The sequence below is a fragment of the Folsomia candida genome, unplaced genomic scaffold, assembly GCF_002217175.1.
Source record: "Folsomia candida strain VU population unplaced genomic scaffold, ASM221717v1 Fcan01_Sc003, whole genome shotgun sequence".
NCBI classification, from domain to species: Eukaryota; Metazoa; Arthropoda; class Collembola; order Entomobryomorpha; family Isotomidae; genus Folsomia; species Folsomia candida.
In genome coordinates this window covers 3199903-3224351 of record NW_019091195.1, presented here as the reverse complement: position 1 = coordinate 3224351, position 24449 = coordinate 3199903, and the positions used below count along the sequence as shown (strand labels likewise).

The 24449-nt window shown below is 36.5% G+C and overlaps 6 protein-coding genes and 1 long non-coding RNA gene across 16 annotated transcripts; 4 read left to right on the top strand and 3 right to left on the bottom strand.

Annotated features, from left to right (window-relative positions):
* Positions 1 to 248: 248 nt before the first annotated feature.
* On the bottom strand, positions 249 to 2352 carry LOC110846755. The gene is made up of 3 exons (XM_022093593.2): positions 902 to 2352; positions 694 to 800; positions 249 to 588 (listed from the first exon to the last, which is right to left on the bottom strand). Exons 1-3 carry the CDS (start codon positions 2313 to 2315, stop codon positions 451 to 453), a joined length of 1659 nt encoding a protein of 552 aa, XP_021949285.1. The 5' UTR covers positions 2316 to 2352; the 3' UTR covers positions 249 to 450.
* LOC110846217 (rho guanine nucleotide exchange factor 7) lies at positions 2308 to 8884 on the bottom strand. 3 transcript variants are annotated; one of them, XM_022092888.2, is made up of 12 exons: positions 8689 to 8884; positions 8146 to 8591; positions 7895 to 8072; positions 7690 to 7823; positions 7280 to 7521; positions 7169 to 7200; positions 6954 to 7092; positions 6752 to 6876; positions 4586 to 4910; positions 3904 to 4035; positions 3244 to 3249; positions 2972 to 3069 (listed from the first exon to the last, which is right to left on the bottom strand). In XM_022092888.2, the coding sequence occupies exons 1-10, from the start codon at positions 8749 to 8751 to the stop codon at positions 3941 to 3943; spliced, it is 1779 nt and encodes a 592-aa protein (XP_021948580.1). In that variant the 5' UTR covers positions 8752 to 8884; the 3' UTR covers positions 2972 to 3069; positions 3244 to 3249; positions 3904 to 3940. The 3 variants fall into 3 exon arrangements, with proteins under 3 accessions (XP_021948578.1, XP_021948580.1, XP_021948579.1); XM_022092886.2 differs by lacking the exons at positions 3244 to 3249; positions 3904 to 4035 and adding an exon at positions 2308 to 2891 and having other exon boundaries at positions 2973 to 3069; XM_022092887.2 differs by lacking the exon at positions 3244 to 3249 and having other exon boundaries at positions 2973 to 3069.
* LOC118435119 lies at positions 2958 to 4103 on the top strand. The gene is made up of 3 exons (XR_004834518.1): positions 2958 to 3089; positions 3174 to 3321; positions 3924 to 4103. It is a non-coding gene; the product is annotated as an uncharacterized LOC118435119 (long non-coding RNA).
* Positions 8885 to 8967: 83 nt separating the features above from the next.
* Positions 8968 to 11175, top strand: LOC110846427 (PCI domain-containing protein 2). The gene is made up of 9 exons (XM_022093182.2): positions 8968 to 9151; positions 9223 to 9264; positions 9351 to 9472; positions 9565 to 9794; positions 9902 to 9947; positions 10019 to 10236; positions 10338 to 10432; positions 10502 to 10701; positions 10809 to 11175. The coding sequence occupies exons 1-9, from the start codon at positions 9116 to 9118 to the stop codon at positions 11032 to 11034; spliced, it is 1215 nt and encodes a 404-aa protein (XP_021948874.1). The 5' UTR covers positions 8968 to 9115; the 3' UTR covers positions 11035 to 11175.
* Positions 11176 to 11238: 63 nt separating this feature from the next.
* Positions 11239 to 13198, top strand: LOC110847833 (putative methyltransferase C9orf114 homolog). Of its 2 annotated transcripts, none has more exons than XM_022094847.2 (6): positions 11239 to 11387; positions 11507 to 11886; positions 11956 to 11996; positions 12071 to 12312; positions 12438 to 12649; positions 12718 to 13198. In XM_022094847.2, exons 2-6 carry the CDS (start codon positions 11508 to 11510, stop codon positions 13083 to 13085), a joined length of 1242 nt encoding a protein of 413 aa, XP_021950539.1. In that variant the 5' UTR covers positions 11239 to 11387; position 11507; the 3' UTR covers positions 13086 to 13198. The 2 variants fall into 2 exon arrangements, with proteins under 2 accessions (XP_021950539.1, XP_021950540.1); XM_022094848.2 differs by having other exon boundaries at positions 11486 to 11886.
* LOC110847835 (ATP-dependent translocase ABCB1) lies at positions 13124 to 24400 on the bottom strand. 6 transcript variants are annotated; one of them, XM_022094851.2, is made up of 44 exons: positions 23860 to 24386; positions 23637 to 23774; positions 23324 to 23563; positions 23114 to 23247; positions 22911 to 23028; positions 22777 to 22830; positions 22567 to 22691; positions 22317 to 22488; positions 22175 to 22233; positions 22007 to 22089; positions 21792 to 21936; positions 21602 to 21709; positions 19721 to 19881; positions 19598 to 19654; positions 19494 to 19517; positions 19411 to 19427; positions 19315 to 19330; positions 19190 to 19249; positions 19050 to 19083; positions 18861 to 18903; positions 18672 to 18808; positions 18462 to 18587; positions 18314 to 18386; positions 18121 to 18219; positions 17335 to 17436; positions 17192 to 17258; positions 17028 to 17122; positions 16790 to 16934; positions 16667 to 16725; positions 16500 to 16600; positions 16383 to 16411; positions 16249 to 16306; positions 15964 to 16174; positions 15821 to 15884; positions 15653 to 15718; positions 15509 to 15573; positions 14127 to 14229; positions 14021 to 14067; positions 13853 to 13909; positions 13745 to 13772; positions 13645 to 13674; positions 13541 to 13581; positions 13362 to 13471; positions 13124 to 13298 (listed from the first exon to the last, which is right to left on the bottom strand). In XM_022094851.2, exons 1-44 carry the CDS (start codon positions 24034 to 24036, stop codon positions 13160 to 13162), a joined length of 4017 nt encoding a protein of 1338 aa, XP_021950543.1. In that variant the 5' UTR covers positions 24037 to 24386; the 3' UTR covers positions 13124 to 13159. The 6 variants fall into 6 exon arrangements, with proteins under 6 accessions (XP_021950543.1, XP_035706366.1, XP_035706365.1 ...); XM_035850473.1 differs by having other exon boundaries at positions 23637 to 23769; positions 23860 to 23997; XM_035850472.1 differs by lacking the exon at positions 21602 to 21709 and having other exon boundaries at positions 23860 to 24385.
* On the top strand, positions 20057 to 21889 carry LOC110847834 (zinc finger protein 595). 2 transcript variants are annotated; one of them, XM_035850478.1, is made up of 7 exons: positions 20057 to 20240; positions 20303 to 20468; positions 20540 to 20920; positions 20988 to 21265; positions 21325 to 21427; positions 21486 to 21588; positions 21756 to 21889. In XM_035850478.1, exons 3-6 carry the CDS (start codon positions 20735 to 20737, stop codon positions 21561 to 21563), a joined length of 645 nt encoding a protein of 214 aa, XP_035706371.1. In that variant the 5' UTR covers positions 20057 to 20240; positions 20303 to 20468; positions 20540 to 20734; the 3' UTR covers positions 21564 to 21588; positions 21756 to 21889. The 2 variants fall into 2 exon arrangements, with proteins under 2 accessions (XP_035706371.1, XP_021950541.1); XM_022094849.2 differs by lacking the exon at positions 21756 to 21889 and having other exon boundaries at positions 21486 to 21608.
* Positions 24401 to 24449: the final 49 nt, after the last annotated feature.

Genomic DNA, 24449 nt, shown 5'->3' with positions numbered 1-24449 from the left:
ACTAGAAACTGAAATCATTTAGTAAGCGGAAGCCAAGGGTGAGCAAAAGCGTTTTTAATTATTCAATGCAACTCGTGTCAAAATGCGTCACAAGCGTGCACCCACTTGATCACTGATAAAGCATAATTTGAATAACTGTACTTGCGCTTTCATTTCATAATTACCTTGCAAATATTATTGATCCGCAAAATCTATACATGCAGCAAGTGTACGCAAACATGAAAATGAAATTATCCACACATGAAAAGAACTGAACAATGCATTATTTTTATTGTATTCTCGTTTGACGTGGTTCAAATGCATGTACATAGAGTTTGAAATACTGCCTGCAGTAAAGTTATTGTTTAATGAATTGTACAAAAATAAGGAACGAAAATAAGCACTTAATAAATATATGTATGTATACATTGGATGGATAACAAACTACAATTTTTTATTGTTGCCCGGTCATCAATGTCGAACACGATAAGCAAGTTTCCAGTTGTAGAGAGAAGAGCAATATGGCGAAGCCCCGACGATTGGGATGGTCAACAGGGCTGGACGCTCAGTCTCCATTCTTGAGTGTATGTAGTATTTTAGCATACGAAACTATACGCAAAAGTAATACAACAAGAAATTTTTAGTAATCAGTTAATTCCATGCAAAGGACTAACAATTCTGACATGTAATTGCAATCAATCATAATGTTCATACCTTTTTGTACAACTCTGGTGTTAATACGACATAGGGCTCGGAGACGAAATCATTGAGCCGTACGTGTAAATGTCTCGCCGAGTCATTTGCCGAGATGCAGAACCAAACTGTTTTTGCATTTAAGAGTTTATGTAGTGTAAGCAAAAATGGTCGCCTGTCTGACTAATTAAAATATGCATATATGTGTACATATGAAATTGAGCTTAACCTGTCAGGGCAATCAGTAACACTTGCGAAAATCCCCCAAAAACGTTGCCGACAAAGAGGCGAACATTCGCTTTTGGCAAGTCCGTCCCGTTTGAAACAGTTCCGAGAATGTAGCTGATGAAGGAGGTGATGATGACCTGAATCACGCCATAGACCTCATTGTACATCGATAGGAAGAGGTATAATAGCACCCAGGAATAGTAGCCACCGCAAATATCATTTACTGACATGACATGATTCCCTACGGATTTATAGTACTTTTTAAACTGCGCTAGGTATTCAAAGGTGGGATGAATTTTGCACGCAATTAAGGATTTGATATACAGGGAGAGTCTCTGAAATTCCCAATCAATCGCCCAAGCCAGACACATATGGATTGGAAGCATGAGATTGTACATAAAGTTCAGGGCGAAGGACACCCAGGTGTCAAAAATCCGGGATGAATCCGTAACATCTTTGGTAGTTTCGAATGTAATTAAGGCGTGGACTAGCTGGTTGAAGATAACGATAAAGTAGACGGCTACAAGCCTGATTCTATAAGATGTCATGCTTCTCCATCCATTCTTCCACGCTTTGTCAGGTTTCTTCTTCTTCTTTGACATTTTTCCGTAGTCTATTTTCCATTCCACCTCAATTTCGGGATAAGTTACTCGGTCAAAGGAAATTAGTAATTTGCGCACGGAATATCCGCAAATCCATATTATATCAATGGGTATTACGACTGGGGCCACTCTAACAATATTTATAACATCTTCAAAAATGCTGGAACGAACTTCACCCTTTATGGTCAAGCTGTATAATAAACCTCCTGCAATGTATATGAAAAGTCCGTTCACGCCAAGTCCAAAGAGGAAGAAACAGACCGTTATAATTCGGATACAAATTGGGTCTTTTAGAAATATTTGCTTCAGCCATTCTTTCGTGCCGCTAATTCTGCGACGTCCACCGAGTAAGAGGTGCACTGGCAATCCGCAGACAATTAGTGGGAGGAGTATTAGAAAGAAATTAATTTTCCAATAATTTTGTCGTTCACTGTGCACAGTTTTTACGGCTAAAAGTGACCTTTGTGATGATGCTGATGATGATGCGTGACAACTGCTACCGGGAGTAGAAGGGTTAGGAAGATTACTTTTGAATAGCTTTTGATTTGTGAAAAAATTTGGTGGCAATGCCAATGGTTGAAATCGTCCATCGTTACCGACACAGCCTCCAAGAGTTGTTTGACTTTCAAGTTCAAAATCTGAGAATTCAGAGCTCGAGGTTTCATCACTCAGAATTATTGACGGATGAACAACTACATTTTGTAAAGGAACTTGTTGAACTTGATGACCACTTGGTGATGCTATTTGTAATGCACTAGTGGACTTCGTCAGTGGATGTGAAATTGTAGCAGCAATTGGTTCAGGATTTTCCATTATCAAAAGAATTAATAAATATTATTATTGAATTCGAATTACAGTCAAAGTAAAATTAATTAAATGAGTTCAATCCAGTGATGCTGGTCAAACTCACCGGTTATTAAAACTAATTTAAAATAAGATGAGTATAGTTACCCGTATACGAATATTGCTCACAACTTGAGCATGAAATGCTAAGTAAATATATCCACGATAATGGATTAGTTATCATTCAGCATAGTCATATCCTAACATCCTAATCAGTATTTGCCGGACATTTAGTATTAACTTGTTACTGATTAGATATTAAATACACGAGGTTGTAATATCAGAGGAAGCGGCATCGACACAAGCTATGCGCTCACTTGCATGATTATGATTACTCCATTTTTCCCTTACACATAATCAATATTAAAAGTAACAATTTATGTATGAGCCTAGAATAAAACATCCGGAGTATTATTAATATTATTATTATTAAGGTTTTTCTGAATCATAGCTTGCAAGGCAATTCGTTTTCTTTGTTCTTCGTCCAATGACTTTTTAAGGCTCGAGACATCGTCTCGTAAATTTAGTAAAAGTTGTACTAACGTCCTAAAAAAATCAGGTTTGAGTTAAAAAAACGTGGAATAAAAAATGTCATATGCATTTAATATTAACAAAAGAGATTTATACCGAGGTTCTTGAGGTAGTGTGGATTTATTCGATACATTGCTGGAGATTGGAGGTGGAATAACACCCGATTTAGTAACGTCTGAATGCGTGCTGGTTACTGTAACAAAAAAATAATATGTAAGTACTACAATACATAACAACTTATGATTAAGCAAGGAAGGTGATGAAATTACACGAACTACGTATGCACATTATTTTTAGCTATGCAGGATAGCTACAAATTGCTATGTGCAATAAAGGCTGTGAATAAAGGTGAAGACAAGAAAATTACCAAAAGCTGGAGGAGTGTGTAGAGAAGAAATTGAAGAGAAAAGTAGTGGCATTTATGAGGTAGATTAAGGAGTAGAAGGTCACTACTTGTCGGGCCCCGATTTCGATCTCCTTTGGATATGTTGTAGTACTATATGAGTGTAGAAAAAGTGAAGGAGGGTTAGACTCCATGAGCCCATTTACGCCCGCCACACCCCCTCAAAGGCGCCCAAACCCCCAGAGTTGCAGCACTAAATCCATCGCCAAAAATCGAGTTTTGGTCAGATTTTCAAAAAAATTACATTTTTGTGATCCCAGATAGTTGCTCTATCATATCCAATAGCAAACTCAACTTTTTTGAAATTTTCAATATTTTCGAAGATTTTCTGACCAAGGGTAGGTATTGAAAAAATTCGAAATTTTAAAAAAGTTGAGTTTGCTATTGGATATGATAGAGCAACTATCTGGGATCACAAAAATGTAATTTTTTTGAAAATCTGACCAAAACTCGATTTTTGGCGATGGATTTAGTGCTGCAACTCTGGGGGTTTGGGCGCCTTTGAGGGGGTGTGGCGGGCGTAAATGGGCTCATGGAGTCTAACCCTCCTTCACTTTTTCTACACTCATATAGTACTACAACATATCCAAAGGAGATCGAAATCGGGGCCCGACAAGTAGTGACCTTCTACTCCTAAGTATGAGAGATTGGACACTTGTCCTTAGATTTCGGTATTTGGAGAGATGACACAGCACCAGCTAGAGTATCTTCGACCATGGTAAGCCCCCACTCGACGCTCCACCGCCCCTGCGTCCTCTGATATAGATTTGTTTTCAAGAATTATGTGCACCACATGAGCAAAATAAATGTGTACATAAATCTAATGATTGAAGGACATTGCCCAGAATCATGGTATTATTATGTATATTATATTATTAAGCACTTTAATTTATATAATTCAATCAATGCTGCCACATCAAACGGACGTAAAAATATTATATGTACGTAACAAACCATAAATATTAAATACTCAGAAAAGCAGAAGTAAAACTTTTAAATTGAGATTTAAAATTGTACAAGACAAACACTAGCCAACTCTTAGTACAGGTTTTTAAGAGATTATAACAGGATTGTACATCATGTAAATTAGCAAGTGTGACAGACGATAAGCATATAAATATAGGCAATTCAATTAGGCGAAACTGTGTGTGGTTATACAACAGTTGTTACAGATTATCATAAACTTTGTATTTTATCGTTTAGTTAGGCACTTAATACATAATTTGTTACGAGATAAATAGATCTTGACTTTTAAATACATACAGAATATATTGGAAGAATTAATTAATTTTATACAATAAATTACCAGTATGGCGATTGGTCGTACAAAAAGAGTCCACAAGGGCCAAAATAGCAAACTCTTCTTCATTTGTGACCGTGGGGGCAGCATTATTATAGTTGCTGCTAAACGACATGATTGATGGAACGCCTCCCCCTGCACTTTGACTCCTGACATTGTTTAAGCTGGTGATTTTAGGGCTGTTGGCGTTTAAACTTGTTGTACTTGCAGAGTTGTTTTGTTTTTTCACGCTATTCAAATACTCGGCTAGGAAGGGGTTAAATGGCGGGCTCGGCCTTAAACGGTCAATTGTCCATGCTTGGCTTACAGGCGGTGTTAGGTGACCAAACGACTGGAAAAGTGCAAAGAACAAAAAAAGTGCAAAATTAGAGCAACATAAAAATAGCAAGTGCATACTTATTTCGTGTTTAATTTAGTATTTAATCGGTAACAATATGTATGTAATAGAACCACGAATGATGAGGTCATTGGCAGAAATTTAAAAAATATAGCACTTAACGGCAATTAAGCGTGTATTTACTTCATTAATGCGTTCTTTTGCGATAGCAAACTAATTTCTTTATTCCTCGATTTATCGATTTAAAAAAATACTGAACATAAAGGTTTTTGTGCAAATGACTAGGGATCAGTCAAACAGGCTAAACTAATAATAAGTAAATGCAAAATTAATATTTGGTAAAATTGATACAGGTAAAAACAGTCGCAACATAATAACCTTGTCATAAATTCGAATGCACAGGGGGAAAAGTGAATAACATGATTAAATCTTATACATAAAAGTATAGGTTATTAGTATTATTTAAAGCTGCTTTCAAATTTCAGTAACCAATGCGCATAAAAACCAGATCTATACAGATCTGGAGGAGATGCTTGGTGTAGAGTGTCATTGTTGTGACCTGCACTTCCGCTTGGACTATTTCTACTAATATTACTCAGAGGTAATTCACCCTCAGTGTAATTCAGGGGCGGAGAAGCTATTTCAAAAGTAACCTCTTCATAGAAATTTGTCTGAGTAGTCCTATTTGAAGGAGTGAGATCACCCAATCCAGAGTCAAACGAGGACGCTGTGTGATTGACTATTTGTTGTAAATTATCATTTAAATCAGGCAAGTTTTCTACTTCTGCATCATCAAAATCAAACGCATTTTGTCGCACCAGTCGACCTTTCGTCCTTGTTGAACTAATTTCACAAGTAGTCGATTGAGGCTGTTCTGCATTATTGAGAATCTCGGTAGGGGGGAAAGCAGGCTTAGCAGCCATCGATGATTGCTCTACAAGCGAAAATGTGTCTTTATGTTCCGAAAAAGCCAACTTTATCACAGGTAAGGATTGTGACCTACTCATAAAACTTGAGAATGTTCCTTTAATTTTCCAATAAAGCTTGGTATCACCAAATGTAATTGATCTGGACTTGTCTAAATGCAACTCCCCAGGGCTCCTTTCTATCATACCAGGTGGAGCCCCACAACCACCGTTCCTCCCAGTACCAATTCCTGCCAAAGAGTTACCAGCACCACCACCATGAATTGATGGGGATAAGAACATGGAAGGGCTACGAAGTTTTTCCACGCATAAATTTGACATTCCCCATCTCCATTTATGGAAAGGGTAGCCTACTTCCTTCGTTAAACGATATTCTGACGGAGAACTGCTACTGGTAGCGGTGGAACAGTTGCTATCTCTTATAGTACTCTCGCTATTTGTATCGTCGCTGTCAAAATCTGAACAAAAAGAAAATTTAAAGGAGGGTGATGATGGTTCAAAAATTGATTGTGAAGGCACTAACAAGTGTTGACGTTTTTTAATCTTGCTAGAATCTAGACTGGTAACGTGAGATAAAGGAGTGTACTTTGGGCATGAAGAATGTGGTTTGACCCTACGTTGACATTCTAGATCAATGTTATCATATTGTAACTCTAAAGTCTGCATACATTCGAAACTTTTGCTGTGAATTAGTCCTTGCTTATACAAAGTTTGAAAATATGAACACAACTCAACATAAGGCGGATTTTTAGAAGGAGTATATTTGTACTCGGGTACTTGAGAAGAAATTGGAAGAGAGGAAGAAGTAGTCAAAGAACACTTGGGCAATTCTTGTTTTTCGTCACCAGAGGTTAAAAATATTCTGTCATTGAAATCGATGGATTGAGGCAGACTTCTTGAAAATTGTACCTGTTGTGGGGATGAGCTGAATGAAGGAAAACGGTTTGTCTTTAAAATACTGTTCAAGTGGGCGAGCCATGTTTCTCGGATTGCTTTGCTAGCGCAACCAACGGTAATTTGATCAATCATGGGACCTGAAAATTATCATACAATTTAGTAGTTAATTTATTATATATACAAAGTTTTATACAAAAGGGGGCTATTACGTTACCTGCAATTTCGAATGCATTAACAAGGGCATCTTTATCCGCAAGTGGTCTCAATGTTATTCCACTTACTGGGACTTTTCCCTCATACACCAGGGAGTTAGTTTCAGTGCTGTAGCTCAATATGAGTAAAGTGTTTGGAAACTAGAATTAATATACAGATAGTATATATATTATTATGAGGTAGCATTTTTCTAACAAGGTTGTATATCTTACTTACCAATACTAAATACCGAGGGTGGCGTTCGTTGCCTGAATTAAGCACAGTAGAAACTTATTAGATTTGAAAATATTGCTATACTCGTTAAGTCAAAATTTAATTTGTCCTTACCAAGATGCACCAGATTCATGAAAATAATGTCACCAAGTTGAGAAACATCAGATCCCTCCCAGTCTTTTATACCTGATCCACTCAGGACTTCCAATTCCATCTCTTTTTGCTTCCTTAAGGCACTGCAGGTTTTCTGGACGTCTTTGTAGTACTCGATTGACCTTTGCAAATCTCCCCTGTCTTTGTGAAATTCTTCAACGTGTCTTTCAATCTCTTGCAGTAACATTGGATATTTTTCCAGCCTGCGTGAAATTTAAATTCATAACTACAATTACCTAGTACTGGTGTTTAAATTCTAATTTATAAGGTTGCAGTATCATTTCTTGTCATATGAAATGAGTTTTATAATGCTCAATTTTTAAATTTTCGGGAATGATACTACCAAAATATGAGATTACTTAAAAACATACCTTCGAAACGGTTGGCTGAGTAATGTTATGATATACAAAATGCCAGGCTTTCGCCCTCCTTTGCTTTCAATAAATATAGAAAGCTGTTCCTTATATTTCTCTACAGTTTGCACCGCTCTTGGATGATTGGAACCCTGTATATGTAGATAATGAATTGGAATATAATATAAATTCGTATTAAAATAATAATAATAAATAAATTTACCCATGCTTTATGAATTTCTTCAAACTTTGTTGCATTTTCCAAAAATATATTTCCAATCCTTTGGTCCTTAGCTGCCTTGTTCTGTTCACTTCTCAGAGGATTAAGAATAAGATTTAGATGCATATTGGTGACTTCCAAGATATTTCCAACAATAGTTTTAAATTCTCCAGGTTTTAAACTGCAATATAATAACATGTTAATAAGTGATATGCTATAACGTCATTTTTTATAAATTCATATATATTAATTACATTTCAGATTTTTGCAACGGTGCTAAATAAACTTCCCAAAAAGTTTGTAACTCTTGGACATGACCCATTTCAGATTCAATGAGCTCCTTGAAGGCAATTTGTCGGTATTCTGCCTGTTGGGCAGCAAAGGCAGTTGAAGGTTCACCGTTGGTCCCATTAGAAATACTAACGTTGAGTCCAGCTCCTATCGACCCCTGCGGACTACTTGGCAAAGTCGTTGTTGCGACATCCTGCTGTTGGTGATGTTGGGGGTTGTTGTCCATTGGACCGACAGCACTGAGAGATGAGAGAGGACTCGTCGACGAACTTGACGACATGATGAGGACAATATTTTCGACATAATTAGATGGGAACCAGCCCGTTTTTCCATTTGATAATGTCCCTTCCCACCAACCACCGTCCTCTTTCCTCGTCACCGTCAGAATTTCTCCCTTTTCAAGACGTAGCTGCAAAGTTAATTTTAAATATTATTTAAACATTTAAACAACATACCTAATTTAAAAAAATACGTAACCTTTAAATTTTAAATGTCAAATTCTTTACCTCGTCATTGTTGACTGGTGCATAGGCGTGGGTTGCCTTTACCAGGATTGGCCTTTCGGCCATTGAAAGTGATGAAATAAATGCTCTCAAGTGTTTTAATTAAACTATTTGCATGTTTAAAAGTTTCTTAATTATTTTGGGAATTAATTCCTCCTCCGTCCTGTCCTGATCCAAAATAATAGTGAGTCAGCTTCAGCTCGATTTAGGCTCACATCATGGATTGAGTGAGATAGGGAGAAAGGCGGTGGCTATAAATAAATCGTACAAATAAACACCGACAACAGACAAACCAAACATTCAAATTTGGGCATGATTGACGATTTCCGGTGTAATAAAAATTTCTGGAATACTATTATGACAATATTTTAAACCAACATTAAAACAGATTTCTTAACTTTTCAATACAAATTAAAAGTTGAAGTGCAAAATGTCGAATATGACAATTAACTCGTACATTCACCAGGTGGCTTTTTGTATTTTGCATAAATTTGATTAAGAGTCATTGATAATGGTAATCGTCGTAATTTTTCATAGATTGGTAATGCATGGGAAGATTGTGACGGGGATCGAGTTGCAGTGAGTGCATAAATCACAAGGCTGAATTATACGATTGTTTTTATATAAATTTATTTATATAAATTCCTTTATTGTCAACATTTTAGGAACTGTTGTCGTTACAAGACCCACATGTCTTAAGTTCAAGATTAAGTGAAGACGAACCACAAGATGTGGTCGGGGACTCGTTGGAGTCACCATTGTCAGAAATGGTCATTTTCCATTTGAAGTGAGTGTATTCTAAAACCGAAACCATGCAATATGCGTGCAACAATAATTGACAACAATTGAAATCTCTGTATTTTTTGTGTACACTGGTAGAGTTGTGAAGGAGCTGAATACACAGAGCTTCAATAAAGCTTTGAACTTGCAATGCCAATTTGGTCAATTTTTCTGTAAAGTCTTTCAATCTCAGAAGGATGAGAATTGGGGTCTGACGTTGATGGAAAAGCTGGTTGAAGACCTTAGAAAAATTGCATTGAGTGTTCAACAATTTGATGAGCCAGACGAAAGGTCGTCCGAAGAACATGCTCCCACAGGAATGGAGAAAGGTATGGGCTAAATACACCTCTAAACGAGAAACAGTACCCGGATTTGCATTACTATGCAAATATCATCATCATCCCAAGTTATTAGTAAATGTTTTGATACTTTTCAGCTGCCGATGTCATTATGGCATTGTTTCGAGTTTGCGCTGCTGACACGTATGCAAAATAATTAACAGTTATATTAGTAATGGTAAAGTTTACCTTATAATTTTTTAAATATTTTTTAGGCGAACTCAAGAACACAATACCAAACGGTGGGGGATGATGATTTTAGTGAATCACCTGTTTAAAATCTACTTTAGAATTAACAGACTCCAACTTTGCAAACCTTTAATACGAGCTATTGAACAGCAGAGTTTTAAAGACCAATTTCCTCGTGAACAAATGGTCACCTACAAATATTACGTTGGAAGAAAGGCCATGTTCGACTCTGAATTCCATGAAGGTATAATATTGACATCTCACTGCATCTTGTATTAGATATTAACCATTCTTACCAATAAATTATTTGCAGTAATAACTAAATTATATTTATTAAATCTCTAGCCGATGATTGCCTAACGTATGCATTCTATCATGCCTCCACTTTGGAGAATAAAAAGAAAATTCTCACTTACCTCACGCCAGTAAAGATGTTCTTAGTAAGAAATGAAATATCAAAAGTAACAATATATTGTATGAAGATTCATTTCTCTTAATGATCTAAATAGGGATTCCTGCCTACTGATGAAGCACTGAAAAAGTATGATTTGATTGAGTTTGGTCATGTAGCAGAGGCCTTAAAAGATGGAAATATCTTCAAATTTAAAGCTGCCTTAGAGAAATCTGAAGCGAAATTTATCAAGGCTGGAGTATACCTAATACTTGAAAAACTTCACATGACCCTGTACAGAAACCTTTTTAAGAAAGTGTAAGGGTTTACAAGTCATTCAATTCTAAACAAGAGGAATTCAATAGCTCCCTTGCTACGCAGGGTGAGCTAATAATTACTTAACCACCCAATTATTAATTCTCCAGGTGTTTGATATACAAAAACCATCAAGTTCCTATCAACGTACTGACTGCAGCATTAAAATGGGCCGGTCACGAAGATATTGACACGGATGAAACCCATTGTATAGTGGCCAATCTCATCTGCGATGGTCAAATTCGAGGATATATATCTCATCAGCATCAAGTCGTTGTTGTCGCAAAACAAAATTCATTCCCAAAAGTTAGCTCAATTGAACATGAACTGAGATAATTTTATATTTTTCACACCTGAGATTTTTCTATTGGGTAATAATACATACTTTTCAAAGCTGTACGTACTTTTACAATTAGGTTTATTTGTTACTTATTAGTTGAACAGTAAAATGAATATTAAATATTTATAAATCCATTCCATATCCATAAAAGTTTTCATGACTTTCACAATCGACAAGCACAAACTTGGGGAAGTGTGAGTCGTGTAATTTCTAGCACGAGTTTGATTCTTGCTCAACATATGCTTTTCAGTTTTTTATTTTTAGGACACCTGCCTGAAAAAGTAATTGCTGCTAATTAACAGATTAGTTTTGGATTTAAAAAATTCGAAATATTTAACATCTAACATAGGTAATCGTTAACGTTAACTTCCTTTCGGTTTTGAAGCCATTGAAGGTTTAGAAAATTAATACGGCGTGTTCAAGTAAACTTGTTTAACTTCAACTCAGATTCACTCAATATTCGTTTAGCATGGACGATTCTGACCTGGATGAAGAACCAACACCTCAAAATAAAAAGCTGACCAAACCCCTTGTTCGAGATACTGGAGAAAGTTTGCAGGAAAAGGAGAAAGTAAAACCACAAATAGCAAAAAAGCTGAGAAAACAGAGGAGACAGCAGAAACTCCTCCAAAAGCTTGACAAGGAAGCCTATCAGAACAGCCAAACTAATGTTAACGCTGCCTTGGACGAATCAAGTCCTGCCAAGAAGAGGAAGAATGCAAAACATGAGGCGAAACTCAACAATGGTGTAGAAGTCGACGAAGTGGAGGAGAATGATACCGACGCTCAGGGTCAAAAATCCGGAGGAGGACGACCTTACACAGTGAGCATAGCGGTGGCCGGATCAGGTAATTTAAATTATGTAGTATATTGAAGTTTTTGTCCTTTCATTCCATTCAATTAATTACAACCAATAGTTCTGGATAACGCTCAAACACCACAACTCAAGGCATACTTGGTAATTCAGTTCTACCTTAAACTAAATATAATTAAACTCCTCCGCACACTTTAACCAACTATTGATAATTTCAGGCAGGTCAAATTGCCAGAGCTGCTGGTATTTACAATGTGGACGAAGTCATTATTTTTGATGACACTGGAGGAAATTCAACTCAAGCTTGTGAACTGATGGCAAGAATTCTTCAATATTTAGAGACACCGCCGTACTTGAGAAAATACTTGTTTCAAATTCATCAAGACTTGCAATATGCTGGCCTAATTGCTCCGTTGGACATTCCACATCATTTGAAGAGACACGAAGCTTTACCATATCGGTGAGAGTTGTGAAAGCAAGCGTAGTAAATGAGCATATTCATTGATCGAGTTTTGGCTAGTATAGTATAGTGAATATTACGGTGTAGTAATTTAGATATATATATGTCTACATACTTCTTTGCAGGGAGGGAGTGGTTTCTAGTAAACCAACAAAGGAAGGGAAAGATGTGAGCTATGTTTATGTCGGATTGGATAGAGATTGTCGAGTTGAAAAACGCCTTCCTGAAGGAATTCGTGTGACTGTCAAGTTTGACAACCCATCACCAGAATACATCCTGAAGCCAAAAGGGAACATGAAGGGAGCCGTTGTCTCACCTCACTTACCCAGAACCGAAGGTACTTCTTTACAAAAATAATTATTCAATCAATTTAATATGGAAAATTGCATGCAATAATTTTTTCAGCCGGTTTTTACTGGGGTTACACTGTGAGAATAGCCACAAGTTTAAGCAAGGTTTTTACCCAATGCCCATTCAAGGGAAGCACTGGGTACGATTTAACGATAGGAACGTCAGAAAAGGGTTATCCAGTGAAACATTTCAAAATGGACAACAACTCGTTTCAGCACATTCTAATTGTTTTCGGTGGAGTGGAAGGTTTAGAGTATGCACTGGAAAATGACGAATCCTTGATGGAGGATGATGTTAGTGTACTATTTGACCACTACATCAATACATGTCCTAATCAAGGTTCAAGAACGATAAGGACTGAAGAAGCGATTATTATTTCAATGAGCTCACTAGCACCAGTTATTACATCCAGCTATTGTTAGTATTTTTTGGAAATGATTTTTTAATACGTACAATGAAAGCCATCATGTGACGGATTTTATTATTTAAACTTTATCTAATAAATAATGTGTTGGTTCTTTGTGAGCCTATAATACATGCCTTTTGCGTTTTTAAGTTGATCATGAGACCCCATTTCCACCACACGCCCTTGACTGATGACGGCGATGCAGTCCGCATTTTGAACTGTTGATAACCTGTGCACATAACTCACAGATAGAGTCCATACTTATTTTGACTGTCGACATCTAAAAACGAACCTGTGTGCTATAATGATGCAGGTCCTTCCAGCACGAGCCTTGTCTAAGGCGTCTTGTACTATTTTTTCGTTCTCCGTGTCTAGATTGGACGTGGGCTCGTCAAGGATGAGCTTTAAATAGAAATATGTAGATCTAACACATAATAATTCAAGCTAATACATAAAATTATATTGACATACAATTTTTGGGTCCCTCAACAATGCTCGGGCAATGGCAATTCCTAAATTTCAGAAGCTTTATGTAAATTTTTACTAATCCTAAGTACAAATATTAAAAAAATTACTCTGTCTTTCTCCGCCCGACAATTGATCGCCTAAATTTCAGAATTTCTTTCTCATATTAATTTTTACTACTATTTATTTCTACTATTATTTATTGATTACCGCGTTCCCCCGCTTGGGTTTCGTACCCCTGTATAATAATTAATGTCAGTTAAACGACGGATAATTTTCAACTTAATAAATATTGCATAAGAAATATGTACTCGTTACATTTGGTAGGCTTGTAATGAAGTTATGTATATTAGCTAACTTTGCTACTTCCACGACCTAGGTCAAAAAATTATTAGGATATGTATTCCACGATCATAATAAAATACGATTAAGTGTTAATTAGTCGACCTTAAAATTATAATATTCAATTAATCGAGCAATGCTTACTAATTCATCAGGAACGCTTGAGCCCCCGTAACCGTACGCAATATTTTCTAGAATAAAATCCAATTTTAATATTGTCATCTCCAATTAATATTCAGTAAGTAAGTACCTTTAATCGAACAATCAAAAATCACAGGGTCCTGCGTCACAAACCCAATGTGAGCTCTTAAATGTTCAATGTTAAGAGACCGAACGTCATATCCGTCAACCATCTATTTTAGCAGATTATCATGTGTAATTGGAATAAACGATTGATTTTTCTTAGTGAGGCAAATACCTAACAACGAAAAAATTACTAAGTATGCATTTGACCCACCCCAAAAAAGTGACCATCTGCGATATCTCAGTCATTTTTCAACCGATTTTGATGAAATTTTGCACCGATTATTGTTACATAATATAGAAACGGGATCTGATCCGACTAAGGGATTACGTGATCTTGACCGGAATTATGGGCAAAAATGTAGCCTTAGAAACACATTTGTAATTATTGCTAGTTACTAGCAAACTTTATCAAAAGTTTGATACCCACGAATTGTAGGGCAGTTTATCCCGAAAATTTTAAGTATAAATATATCAAAATCCGTTAAGAATTGGCTTAGTTATTCCAATTTGAAGTTCAGAAATTCCTGCTCGTGCTACGAATCATTGCCATTGACAACGACGCAAGACTAATAAATTGAAAACAAATTACATTCAAAACTGTAAACAGCATAACTAATTGTTTCTGTAACATGCTTGGTAAACTGCGTGAAATTGTTGTTGGTTTTGCACCTCCAGATCAGGTCTTTTGGTGTTTAGTAATCTAGGCCGGACATTTTGACCAAAATGATATAAATCGGTTAAGAAATAACGGATTTATTCAATTTTAAACACCCAGAATTTAATAAAATTATTCCGGATCAAACTACTGAAAAGGGGTAGTGCAATGCAGTCATCCAATGGACAATCTAATTCCCCAATTAAAAGTTATAAATAAACAAGGTCCCTAAAAAGGGGAAATCTTAGTGAGGGAGTGCAATCACAACTAATAAATAAAATTAGATTGGAGAATTTTTGCATCACCGCTCTCGGTACCATTTTTATTACTGGAAGCATTAATCGTTTAAATAGAACACTTGCTCCCTCAAAAGGTTCGATGATTTTGCATAGAGTAGCCAAATTAATATATGAAGTTGAAATTTGTATATTTTTTTAAACAAATACGTAGCTCAGAATTATTTAGCCATTATATCTTACATATCTACCTCAGTTAATTTAACCCACTTCTCGTTCACTACACAGTAAAAATGTATTCCTTCCTCAATTTATTCAATAAAACTAAGAATTCATGCGTATGCAAAGAAAAATTTATACTGCATCCAGTAAAAATGGTACCGAGAGCGGTGATGCAAAAATTCTCCAATCTAATTTTATTTATTAGTTGTGATTGCACTCCCTCACTAAGATTTCCCCTTTTTAGGGACCTTGTTTATTATATAATATGCTTACCACATGTCCTCCTACAACATCATAAAATCTCTCCAGGAGCGATACGACAGTCGATTTTCCGCAACCTTTATTGTGTTTTATTTTGATTAAATACACCTTTCCATGTCGGTCAGACCAAACGAAATTAATTCACTGCTACAGTACCTGAGGGACCAGTAAGGGCCAGCGTCTGTCCAGGCTCCACACAAAATGACAAGCCACGCAATACGTCTAACAACAAGACAACAAATCTACTTTAAAATCATGCGTATCAAAAAAAAATTATGAGTATGTTTTTACTTCAAAAATCATTTCGAGTCATTTAGAACTTACGAGTATCTGGCCGCATTGGATACCGAAAGTGTACGTCTGAGAACGAAATTTGTCCCTTTAACCCCTACGATACATGTCAGGCATATGCAAATTTGTCGATTACATACATGAAGTATGTACATCTAGCCACGATGTCATCTTACCGGCCTTAATCCGCCCGCATTGAACGGATCTATTTTTGATTTCTCTTCAATCAAATGGAAAATAAGACCAGCAGCAAGTTTGGCTTTGTTGTAATCAGGAATGAAGCTTGTTGCTTGCCCCACTGAGACTGCACAAAATGCAATTGCGAAAAATACTCGGTAAACGCTACTCGACGACATTAAGTCAATCGAAATCAAGTAGGCCCCATATCTCCAGAAAAGAAAAGGCTCAGAAATCAGATATACAACACTCTAATAGAACGGGATGCATAAAAGTCTTTGTACCTGAAACTGGCTGCGTAAATTATAAAAACTACTGCCTCTGAAAAAGCAAACGCGGTGCCTAAATAAACATAGAAGATTTCTTTCATAAACTAAAAATAGAATATTTACATTATAAACTAAATTTTGTTTAATACCGTAAATTAACGCTTGACGATGCGCTTCTCTAAAAAGTATCATTTTAAACCAACCACCAATTACTACTTCCAATTAGTTGTTTAATTAATTATTTGTACATTTAGTTTGTTTCTTACATGTACATGGGATATAACAGCTCAAAATACTTTGTACAAAAGATGCTTTCAAGTCCGATTGACTGAACGGTTCTTACATTTGCAATGGCCTCATTTGCACACTGAGAACGAATTATGAAATTAAATTAAATTCAACGAGTTCATATTTAGCGACAGTGAATTTTTACCCGTCCAGCATCTTCCATCATTGCTGCGTCCTTTTTTTGACCACTTTTCTGAACTTGTACTTCAAATTCAAAGTTATTTGAACATTAATAAATTATCTTGGATGTTGAATTCTGTAGTAATACCTTGAACATAACCGGAAAACATGAGGATTGGAAATCCCCCAAGAATTACAAGAGCTAGCTGCCATCCAAAATAAAACGAAATAAAAATCGCCGCTGTTACCGTCACGAACGAGCTTAATGTAACAGCCAAGCGATGTCCAGCCGCCTACAATTTTTTATTATTATGCAATACATTAACATAGTTTTTGTAATTACACGTCATCGTAATTATGAAAATAACGTAAGGGAAAGCACTCACGGCTTTGACCATGGGCGCATCTCTTGCCAAACGAGTTGAAATTCTAGAAGGGCTATTACACTCTTTGTCAAACCAACTCATGGGCATACGAACAACTATTTAAAAGGTAAAACACCTGTATGTTAGGAAATGTTAACGAAATTATTTAAAACTTTACAATTAACCGTTAGCAAAAGAATGTAGGCGTAGTCGCATAGTCAAATGCTCTCCTGCAGTTGCTACAAAAATGGTCTGAAAAGAAAATTGATTTAATTGCAAAGCCATATTTGCATATGAGTTACTTAATGTGTATTATCTGTAATTTTACCCTAATGAAATAGCCAACGAAGCTAACCGCAGCCAAAATTAGAAATCCGAGACTCCAAAAAACCGCATCGTCAATTAACTGACTTCCTTTTTTTCCGAACGTCTAAAGAATTAAATTAAACCATACACTTTCATAGCTTACAATGCAAGTCTTTTACGTGTACAACTCAGATCTGGTTGGGACCAATTTTATTTTGTTCACCACAAAAAATAAGCATACCCGTATCTTCTCATTTTTCATAATGCGCTAATTTGAGCGCGAGGCGCGAATTTTAAAACATTTTTCAGCCAAAACCTCCGTTTTTAAAACTTCCATCAATTTTCGAATTTTAGCGCGAATCCAAAAATTCGAAAACATGTCTCTTCAGAATGACTTACCTGACTTATGAAAAATCCAATTGTATCGAAATTTGAATTTCGAAATTTTTTGTCGGTTTTTGAAATTCACTAAAATTATAAACGCTTTCAAATTTTTAAATTTTCAAAAAATAATGCATATGGATTTTTTACAAGACAAGTAAATCATTCTGAAGAGACATGTTTTCGAATTTTCGGATTCGCGCTAAAATTCGAAAATTGATGGAAGTTTTAAAAACGGAGGTTTTGGCTGAAAAATGTTTTAAAATTCGCGCCTCGCACTCAAATTAGCGCATTATGAAAAATGAGAAGATACGGGTATGCTTATTTTTTGTGGTGAACAAAATAAAATTGGTCCCAACCAGATCTGAGTTGTACACGTAACAGACTTGCATTGTTAGTTAATAGTTTCAATTATTGTACGCCGTACCTCAAACATCTGCGAATAAAAAAATGCAAAAACAGGCATTACTATTCCAGTCAAGGCACACCCCAGACTTCCGATCATCAGATGAAACCACTCAGGTTTCTAGTAAAAATACAGTAAAAAATGCATATGTCAGTGATTGTACATACGCACAAGTTCATCGCTAATAAAAATGAGCTGAGATATAAATTCATACATTTACTCGCAAGATTTTCATAATACTTGGAAGTTCCACGTTCAATTCTTCTGCTTCTTTAACCAATCTATCACTGCACCAAAAACACGAATTAAATAAACTAACCCAATTAAGAAAGAGTACACTTTTTTAAAAAGTAATATAGTACCGATCCGGATCCGGAAGAATTATCTTTCTTTTCCGAAAGTTTTTTCTTTGCTTTCTCTTGACACGCCTGTAACTGTCGAGCTGATTGCATGCAAGCAATACGCTTAGCTCTTTGGATGACTCTTCCCTAAGGTCACAATTAATTTGGGAATTAATTGTACTGCGCCGTTTTACTCGAGTTTGCTGCATTTTATATTTATCAAGAAAATACCATGCACCAGACTCATCCGCGCTCTGACTGATGTACTCATCTTCGACGACGGTAGTTTGAGCCATGACCAGGTCGTGGTACAACGCTTCACAGGACATTAATTGATAATGTGTTCCACTTTCCATGATGTGACCATCCTATAGAACCTCATTATTAGCGTTTACTTAGCATATTGTAGCAAGTGTGTACCTTGATGACATATATAACATCACAGTCCTTCACACTGCTCAACCTGTTATAATTTTAATAACTTAAGAATTTCTTCAAGTTAAAGTACACATTTACATATTTTTGAATTAAATGAGGAATCGCAAATAGGGTAAACAGTTCTACATGATGTCCATTCAGGATACTTATACATAATGTTTGCGTTGTAACCTATGAGCAATTATGATTGTCGTCCGACCTCTTGCTGCAAAAAAATGAGAATCATATTTAGAAAAAAATAAGAATCAGAATAAGCACCAGTACGAAAGAGCTTATCGCAGATTTGTGAGTTGTGTGTGCTTGTTGCTTACCAGCAAGGTCCAATGCTGCTTGAACCACAGCCTCAGACCTCGAATCGAGAGAGGATGTAGCTTCAAGAATGGAATATAGATTAGTTAACATCTTAATTTTTAATTACAATTCCTTATGCATTTACCTTCATCCAGCACCAACTGGTAATAAAATCCACAATTTTAAAAATAAAAATTTGACGTACATAGATAAATAACATTCTTCACTAATTATACCATACAATTTTGGGATCGCGAACTGAAAAAATTGAATATTAAATTGCAATCTTTGATGTCATAGGATAATCTACCAATAAAAACTTACCTAGTGCACGAGCAATTGCAATTCCTATGAAACCATGAAATCCTCTTATTGTTAGTTCGAAATAATATGTAGAAATAAACATAAAGTTATCATAAACATCTTACGCTGCTTCTGCCCAGCGCTCAATTGACTGCCTCTTTCTCCACATAGCGTCTCATATCCTTTTTTATAATTAATAGTTTGTTAGTTTTATAAATTATATTCATTAATAACTTGTTACCTTTTACCTTGTGGCAACTGTGATATGAAATCATGAGCGTATGCCATTTTTGCTGCGTGGATAATATCCCCCTTGCCGACGTCTTCTCGACCATATCGAATATTTTCATAAATAGAAATTCCAAAGAGCACAGGTTCCTGAGATACGTAGCCGACATGATGGCGAAACCTATTTTTGTGTAAAGCAAGATATTTATAAATACAATGCTTACATATTTTGCGCACACGGTCAAACTGTCGAAACTATCTAGCTAACCATGCCAAGTTGAGCGCTTTCAAGTGTAATTGCAATCTCATTTTTCACCATGGGTGCATTTCTTGCCAAACGAGTTGAAATTCTTAAACCGGCCAGCTAGGCAAGGTCTTTCTTTGTTTTCTTCGAATAAAAATTATTAAAATTATCTCACATAATGATTAGTGATAGTGAATTATTGAGACAAGAGCCCAAAGTGGGAATGGATCTATTCTTCTGGAGAGACGACAATGACGAGATTCACATGAATGTTATCTCAGAAGTGGACCTTAAAAGTACGTATTTACATTTAACCTATAATAGTTGGAACCAAATCCTAATAAATTGTGTTACTCAGAGAACTTATTCCAAGTCTACTTCTCTCTTCTGACTGACAAACACGGCGACGTGAGGGATATGACGGTAAATATGGGACCAGCCACCGCATGTCTTTTGAGCACAACGCTAACGATAACGGCAAATTTTAATAGCGACGCCTTGGACCTTGAAGGTTGCAAAGTTAAGTAAGTGATAAACGGTTCATATTAAACACTATAATTATCAAAGTGCATTTACGCAAACGAACAATTTACAGAGAACTCGAAGAACTATGGGGATGGAAAGTTGATCCCACGATGACATATTCTTTCCACATGTACAGTGATGATTCTTGGGTCTGTGACCAATTGAGATTTCGCGTTAGGAGAAAGTTTGGAGTTACGCGTTTGGCGTTACGTGCGCCAAAGCCCCGTACTCATCCGAAGTGGTCTTGAGGAAACACGCAGATACAATGGATGCTCATTTGCGACAATTCCTTCATCGTGTTCCTCAAATCCGGGAGGATTACTTTAATCACCCACCTCCTCCTCCCGCAGATAAATTACAAAACCCCCGGCCACTCCCACCGCCGCAAGAGAAACGTCTTTGTAAGTTATGTAGTGCAGCTGTATCAAAGCCAGGGAACACACACATGAGGGTATGCATTTCTTGATTTGTTAGGAACAATTTAACTGGTATGTGTATATTTATATTTATGTTTCTAGACAAGCCATTACTCGGGACCCGATGCATTATCATGTGATCTGTGTCCCTGTACTTTTGCAACACAAGACTGTCGAAAACGTCATCGAAGTAGGTACCACCCAGGGACAGAACCACCAAAGAGGAATACTTTCGGTATCCCAGATATTAATCAAGAGGACGCAGGTAAATGCGATGTATTTTTGGAGCTTCTCCCACTGGAAGAAGGGTCGAAATCAACCACGTATCGGTGCTTATGGGCAGAGTGCGGAAAACTAAACAAAGGGATTACAACTTCTCGGTAATTCATTTTGTACTTTAAGGGAATCGTTATGTTAGTTAATATCGTTCATATTTCAGTGAACACGCCTGCACCCACTTAGGACTAAAACCGCACACCTGCCCAGCACCTGGGTGTAACTATTCCTCGTCATTTTTCGGCACCACTGTTCGACATTACAAAGTACGTTCTTCAGTTTAGTTATCTAATGATGTTATTTAAATCATGTTTTATTTCCTAGAATCTACACGGTGGAGATGATGAACCTCCAGAGAAAATGACGAGATCTTCCGGTCAACCAGGAAATTCGATTAACTGAATATTTAAACCGATTAAATATATAGGTGTGTAACTAACCATGAAAGATTTAGCGCTTTCAAGTCATTTCCATCAATGAGCACTGATCCTTGGTTCGGATCGTAGAATCTCAATATTAAATTCGCTATTGTGCTTTTTCCTGACCCACTTTAATTCTCAAACAAATTATTAAATTATTATTTTCCACTCATAGTTTCAGGCAAGAAAACTTGGCTGTCGTAGGATTTACCTAAGGCCCACGATCGCTATTTTCCTTCCTGGTTCAATGTCGAGGTTAAAGTTGGTTAAGATTTTGACAGTTTTCCTTGAGGGGTAGCGAAACCCCACATCCCTAAATTCGATGTGTCCTGTCAACTTGTCTGGAATTATCCCGGCTAGAAATTGAAAGCATTATCGCGAGCCTTACTCAACACTCATGCTCAGAATTTGTACTTATTATCTCACCGTTAGAATATGCATCGATATATGGCTGCGTGTCAATAATATTAAAAATAATGCCTCCGCACGCCTGGGCCATTCCGATAGTTCTGTCGCATAATGATAACCATTGAGTTATATTGTATTCCATGTAAATGATATATCGTTACACGTGAAGATCATAACGGCACTTACGACAAGAATGGAATAGCATTCCCTAAAGAGAAAGCACCAAGGAGCACGCTAAAGAACACCTAAAGAACGATTTTATATGAATATGCGTAGGCCAATATTTTATCAGTGATTGATATTTATGTATAAAATTTGCTAATTGTACCGTAAAAATGTCCCCTGGAGTGAGAAATCCTTGATCTAACAATTGACATCCATACCAAAACGCGAGGGCGTAGGATCCATACATGAGAAAGAATACCGCTCCGATGGCTACGGCAAATACCTTGTATTTTTTCAGTGCCACCTCCAGACCAGCAGATAAAGCTATCGAGTATCTAAGGATAAGAGGATAACCATGGAGTGATTTGCAGTTGTGTTAAAAAAATACATCTTGGGTATGTATATATGTCCACCTTAAAATTTCTCTTTTCTCTCCCCCGAAACTTGCGATCGTTTTGATGCAAGACAAGACCTCCTCTGCGACCCCTCCAGCTTTCCCATACTTTTGCTGTTCTCTGACGGATTGTGTTGCAATAAGCTAGTCAAGGAATTGTTTTGCATGTTAATAAGGTTACAATCTTTGGTGTCACACGTATGTAGTTAATTTGCCAATAAAAACTTGCCTTTCCACAAAAAGCTGTGGTCCCAGCTAGAACAGGTGTGAGGGACAAGATTACCTGCCAATACAAAGCAGTAATAAAATATGTAGGAACAACAGTAGAACTGTTTCAAATGGTTTTCATATGTGAATTATTACCAGAGTCAAACGACAAGAGGTCAAAAATCCTACTACCAGCCCCATCACAAATGTTGATCCATATTGGATGATCATACTAAATTTATGCCCAATCCCTTCTCTAATTCTTTCCAGATCACTGGAAATAAATTATATGCGGCTTTTCAGACCTACTGATTCATACATTTACATATAGCACGAAAAGAATCATTTCGTTTTCATACTCTGACAACTTTATGGCTAAATCGCCAGTTTGGTGATCATCAAACCAGGCGATTTCTTGATGAAGAACTTGATAGAAAAATTCTTGCCGAAGACGGTAAGCTTGACGCTCACATGAGCTTTCCCAACAAACAGCCTAGAAAACATAATTTACTGGAGGTACAAGATGATGAAGTTATTTAACAAAACATGATTTCTTCATAAGTAAATACCTGAATAAAAGACGAAATCAGGACAACGATACCCACTCCAATGTAATAAATTGTGAATTCATTCATGAGTTGTTCAAATGAAAGTTTGCTGATTCCAGCAGTTGAATTGTTGGCTGCTTCAGTATGAGAATCTGTGTCGTAATCAATACTACCATCGGCTGAGGTCATAAAATTGAAAAATGGGGTTGTCATCGTTGATGAGTCCTGAGTTCCACTAACGTCGCTATCATTTGTGAAACCCTATTCAGTGTAAAATAAGTCGGAGCATAATGAAATTACTGCGAATTACTCTAGTTGGTAGCACTTTACGTACATATAACGATTGCCGAATAAATGTGTCCGTCATGTTTCCGAAGATGAGAGCTAAAAGTGGGAACCCAGCGCCATGAAGGACTGCAAAAACCGTGCCAATACCGATAAACCACTTATCTCGGTACGTCGCATATCTAAACTTTAGTAAATTATTTTCAGTAATGAGCAACATCACTCACTTTCTCCAAAAAGTATCTTTCAGAAAAAATATGAAAATGCAATACCAGGGTTGAAATTGAAATCTTCTTTACTTCCTTTGTCTCCTCCTCCATCATACGCCTCACCCTTGAACTGCTGGCACTGGTCTTGTCATCGCCGTACGTTCCGTAATACGCCTTATCTTTGCCTCCTAGTAATCTTGCAGCCTCCTCCTCCCCACCAAACAAAAAATCGCCACCCATTATATCCAAATACCCACGCCCAATAAGAGCTGAACTAACTAAAACTAGATAAACGTTCCAACTAGCAATTTCATTGTGACAACATAAAAGAAAATAAATTTATATATATATATTAATCTACTGGTCAATTGTTAAAATGGTTAATTTTCCATGTGCACTGACCCCAACCTTTTACAACAATTACTAATTGTACTATAAGTAAGTTGTAAATTGTTATAGTCTAAAACGTATATAACAACATAAGTAAAGACTTAATGCTGTCAACAACACACGAATTCGATAGTGTAGGAAAAGCTGTCTATTTTCATTCAGCTTATACGTAGATAAGGCAAATGCAGAAAAAGCTGAATGAATAATAAAACTTCATCACGTACTACTCTGTGATTCACATTTTTATCAGTTTTGTATATGTT

Bases quoted from the DNA above. Each gene is read 5' to 3' on its own strand.
- LOC110846755 (XM_022093593.2), bottom strand. From the start codon at position 2,315: ATGGAAAATCCTGAACCAATTGCTGCTACAATTTCACATCCACTGACG. The intron at 801-901 runs GTTAAGCTCAAT...ATGCAAAAACAG, and splicing joins GTTACTGATTGCCCTGACAG to TTTGGTTCTGCATCTCGGCA. The intron at 589-693 runs GTATGAACATTA...TTTTGCGTATAG, and splicing joins CACCAGAGTTGTACAAAAAG to TTTCGTATGCTAAAATACTA.
- LOC110846217 (XM_022092886.2), bottom strand. From the start codon at position 8,751: ATGGCCGAAAGGCCAATCCTGGTAAAGGCAACCCACGCCTATGCACCA. The intron at 7,824-7,894 runs GTAAATTTATTT...CTACATATACAG, and splicing joins AAGAAATTCATAAAGCATGG to GGTTCCAATCATCCAAGAGC. The intron at 7,522-7,689 runs GTATGTTTTTAA...AATTTCACGCAG, and splicing joins CTCAGCCAACCGTTTCGAAG to GCTGGAAAAATATCCAATGT.
- LOC110846427 (XM_022093182.2), top strand. From the start codon at position 9,116: ATGTCGAATATGACAATTAACTCGTACATTCACCAG. The intron at 9,795-9,901 runs GTATGGGCTAAA...GATACTTTTCAG, and splicing joins TCCCACAGGAATGGAGAAAG to CTGCCGATGTCATTATGGCA. The intron at 10,433-10,501 runs GTAAGAAATGAA...TGATCTAAATAG, and splicing joins CGCCAGTAAAGATGTTCTTA to GGATTCCTGCCTACTGATGA.
- LOC110847833 (XM_022094847.2), top strand. From the start codon at position 11,508: ATGGACGATTCTGACCTGGATGAAGAACCAACACCTCAAAATAAAAAG. The intron at 11,997-12,070 runs GTAATTCAGTTC...TGATAATTTCAG, and splicing joins CACAACTCAAGGCATACTTG to GCAGGTCAAATTGCCAGAGC. The intron at 12,313-12,437 runs GTGAGAGTTGTG...ACTTCTTTGCAG, and splicing joins CACGAAGCTTTACCATATCG to GGAGGGAGTGGTTTCTAGTA.
- LOC110847834 (XM_035850478.1), top strand. From the start codon at position 20,735: ATGGATGCTCATTTGCGACAATTCCTTCATCGTGTTCCTCAAATCCGG. The intron at 20,921-20,987 runs GTATGCATTTCT...TTATGTTTCTAG, and splicing joins CAGGGAACACACACATGAGG to ACAAGCCATTACTCGGGACC. The intron at 21,428-21,485 runs GTACGTTCTTCA...TTTATTTCCTAG, and splicing joins CCACTGTTCGACATTACAAA to AATCTACACGGTGGAGATGA.
- LOC110847835 (XM_022094851.2), bottom strand. From the start codon at position 24,036: ATGGGTGGCGATTTTTTGTTTGGTGGGGAGGAGGAGGCTGCAAGATTA. The intron at 18,387-18,461 runs GTACTATATTAC...TTTTTGGTGCAG, and splicing joins ATTCTTCCGGATCCGGATCG to TGATAGATTGGTTAAAGAAG. The intron at 17,259-17,334 runs GTAAAATTACAG...TTTTCTTTTCAG, and splicing joins TCGTTGGCTATTTCATTAGG to ACCATTTTTGTAGCAACTGC.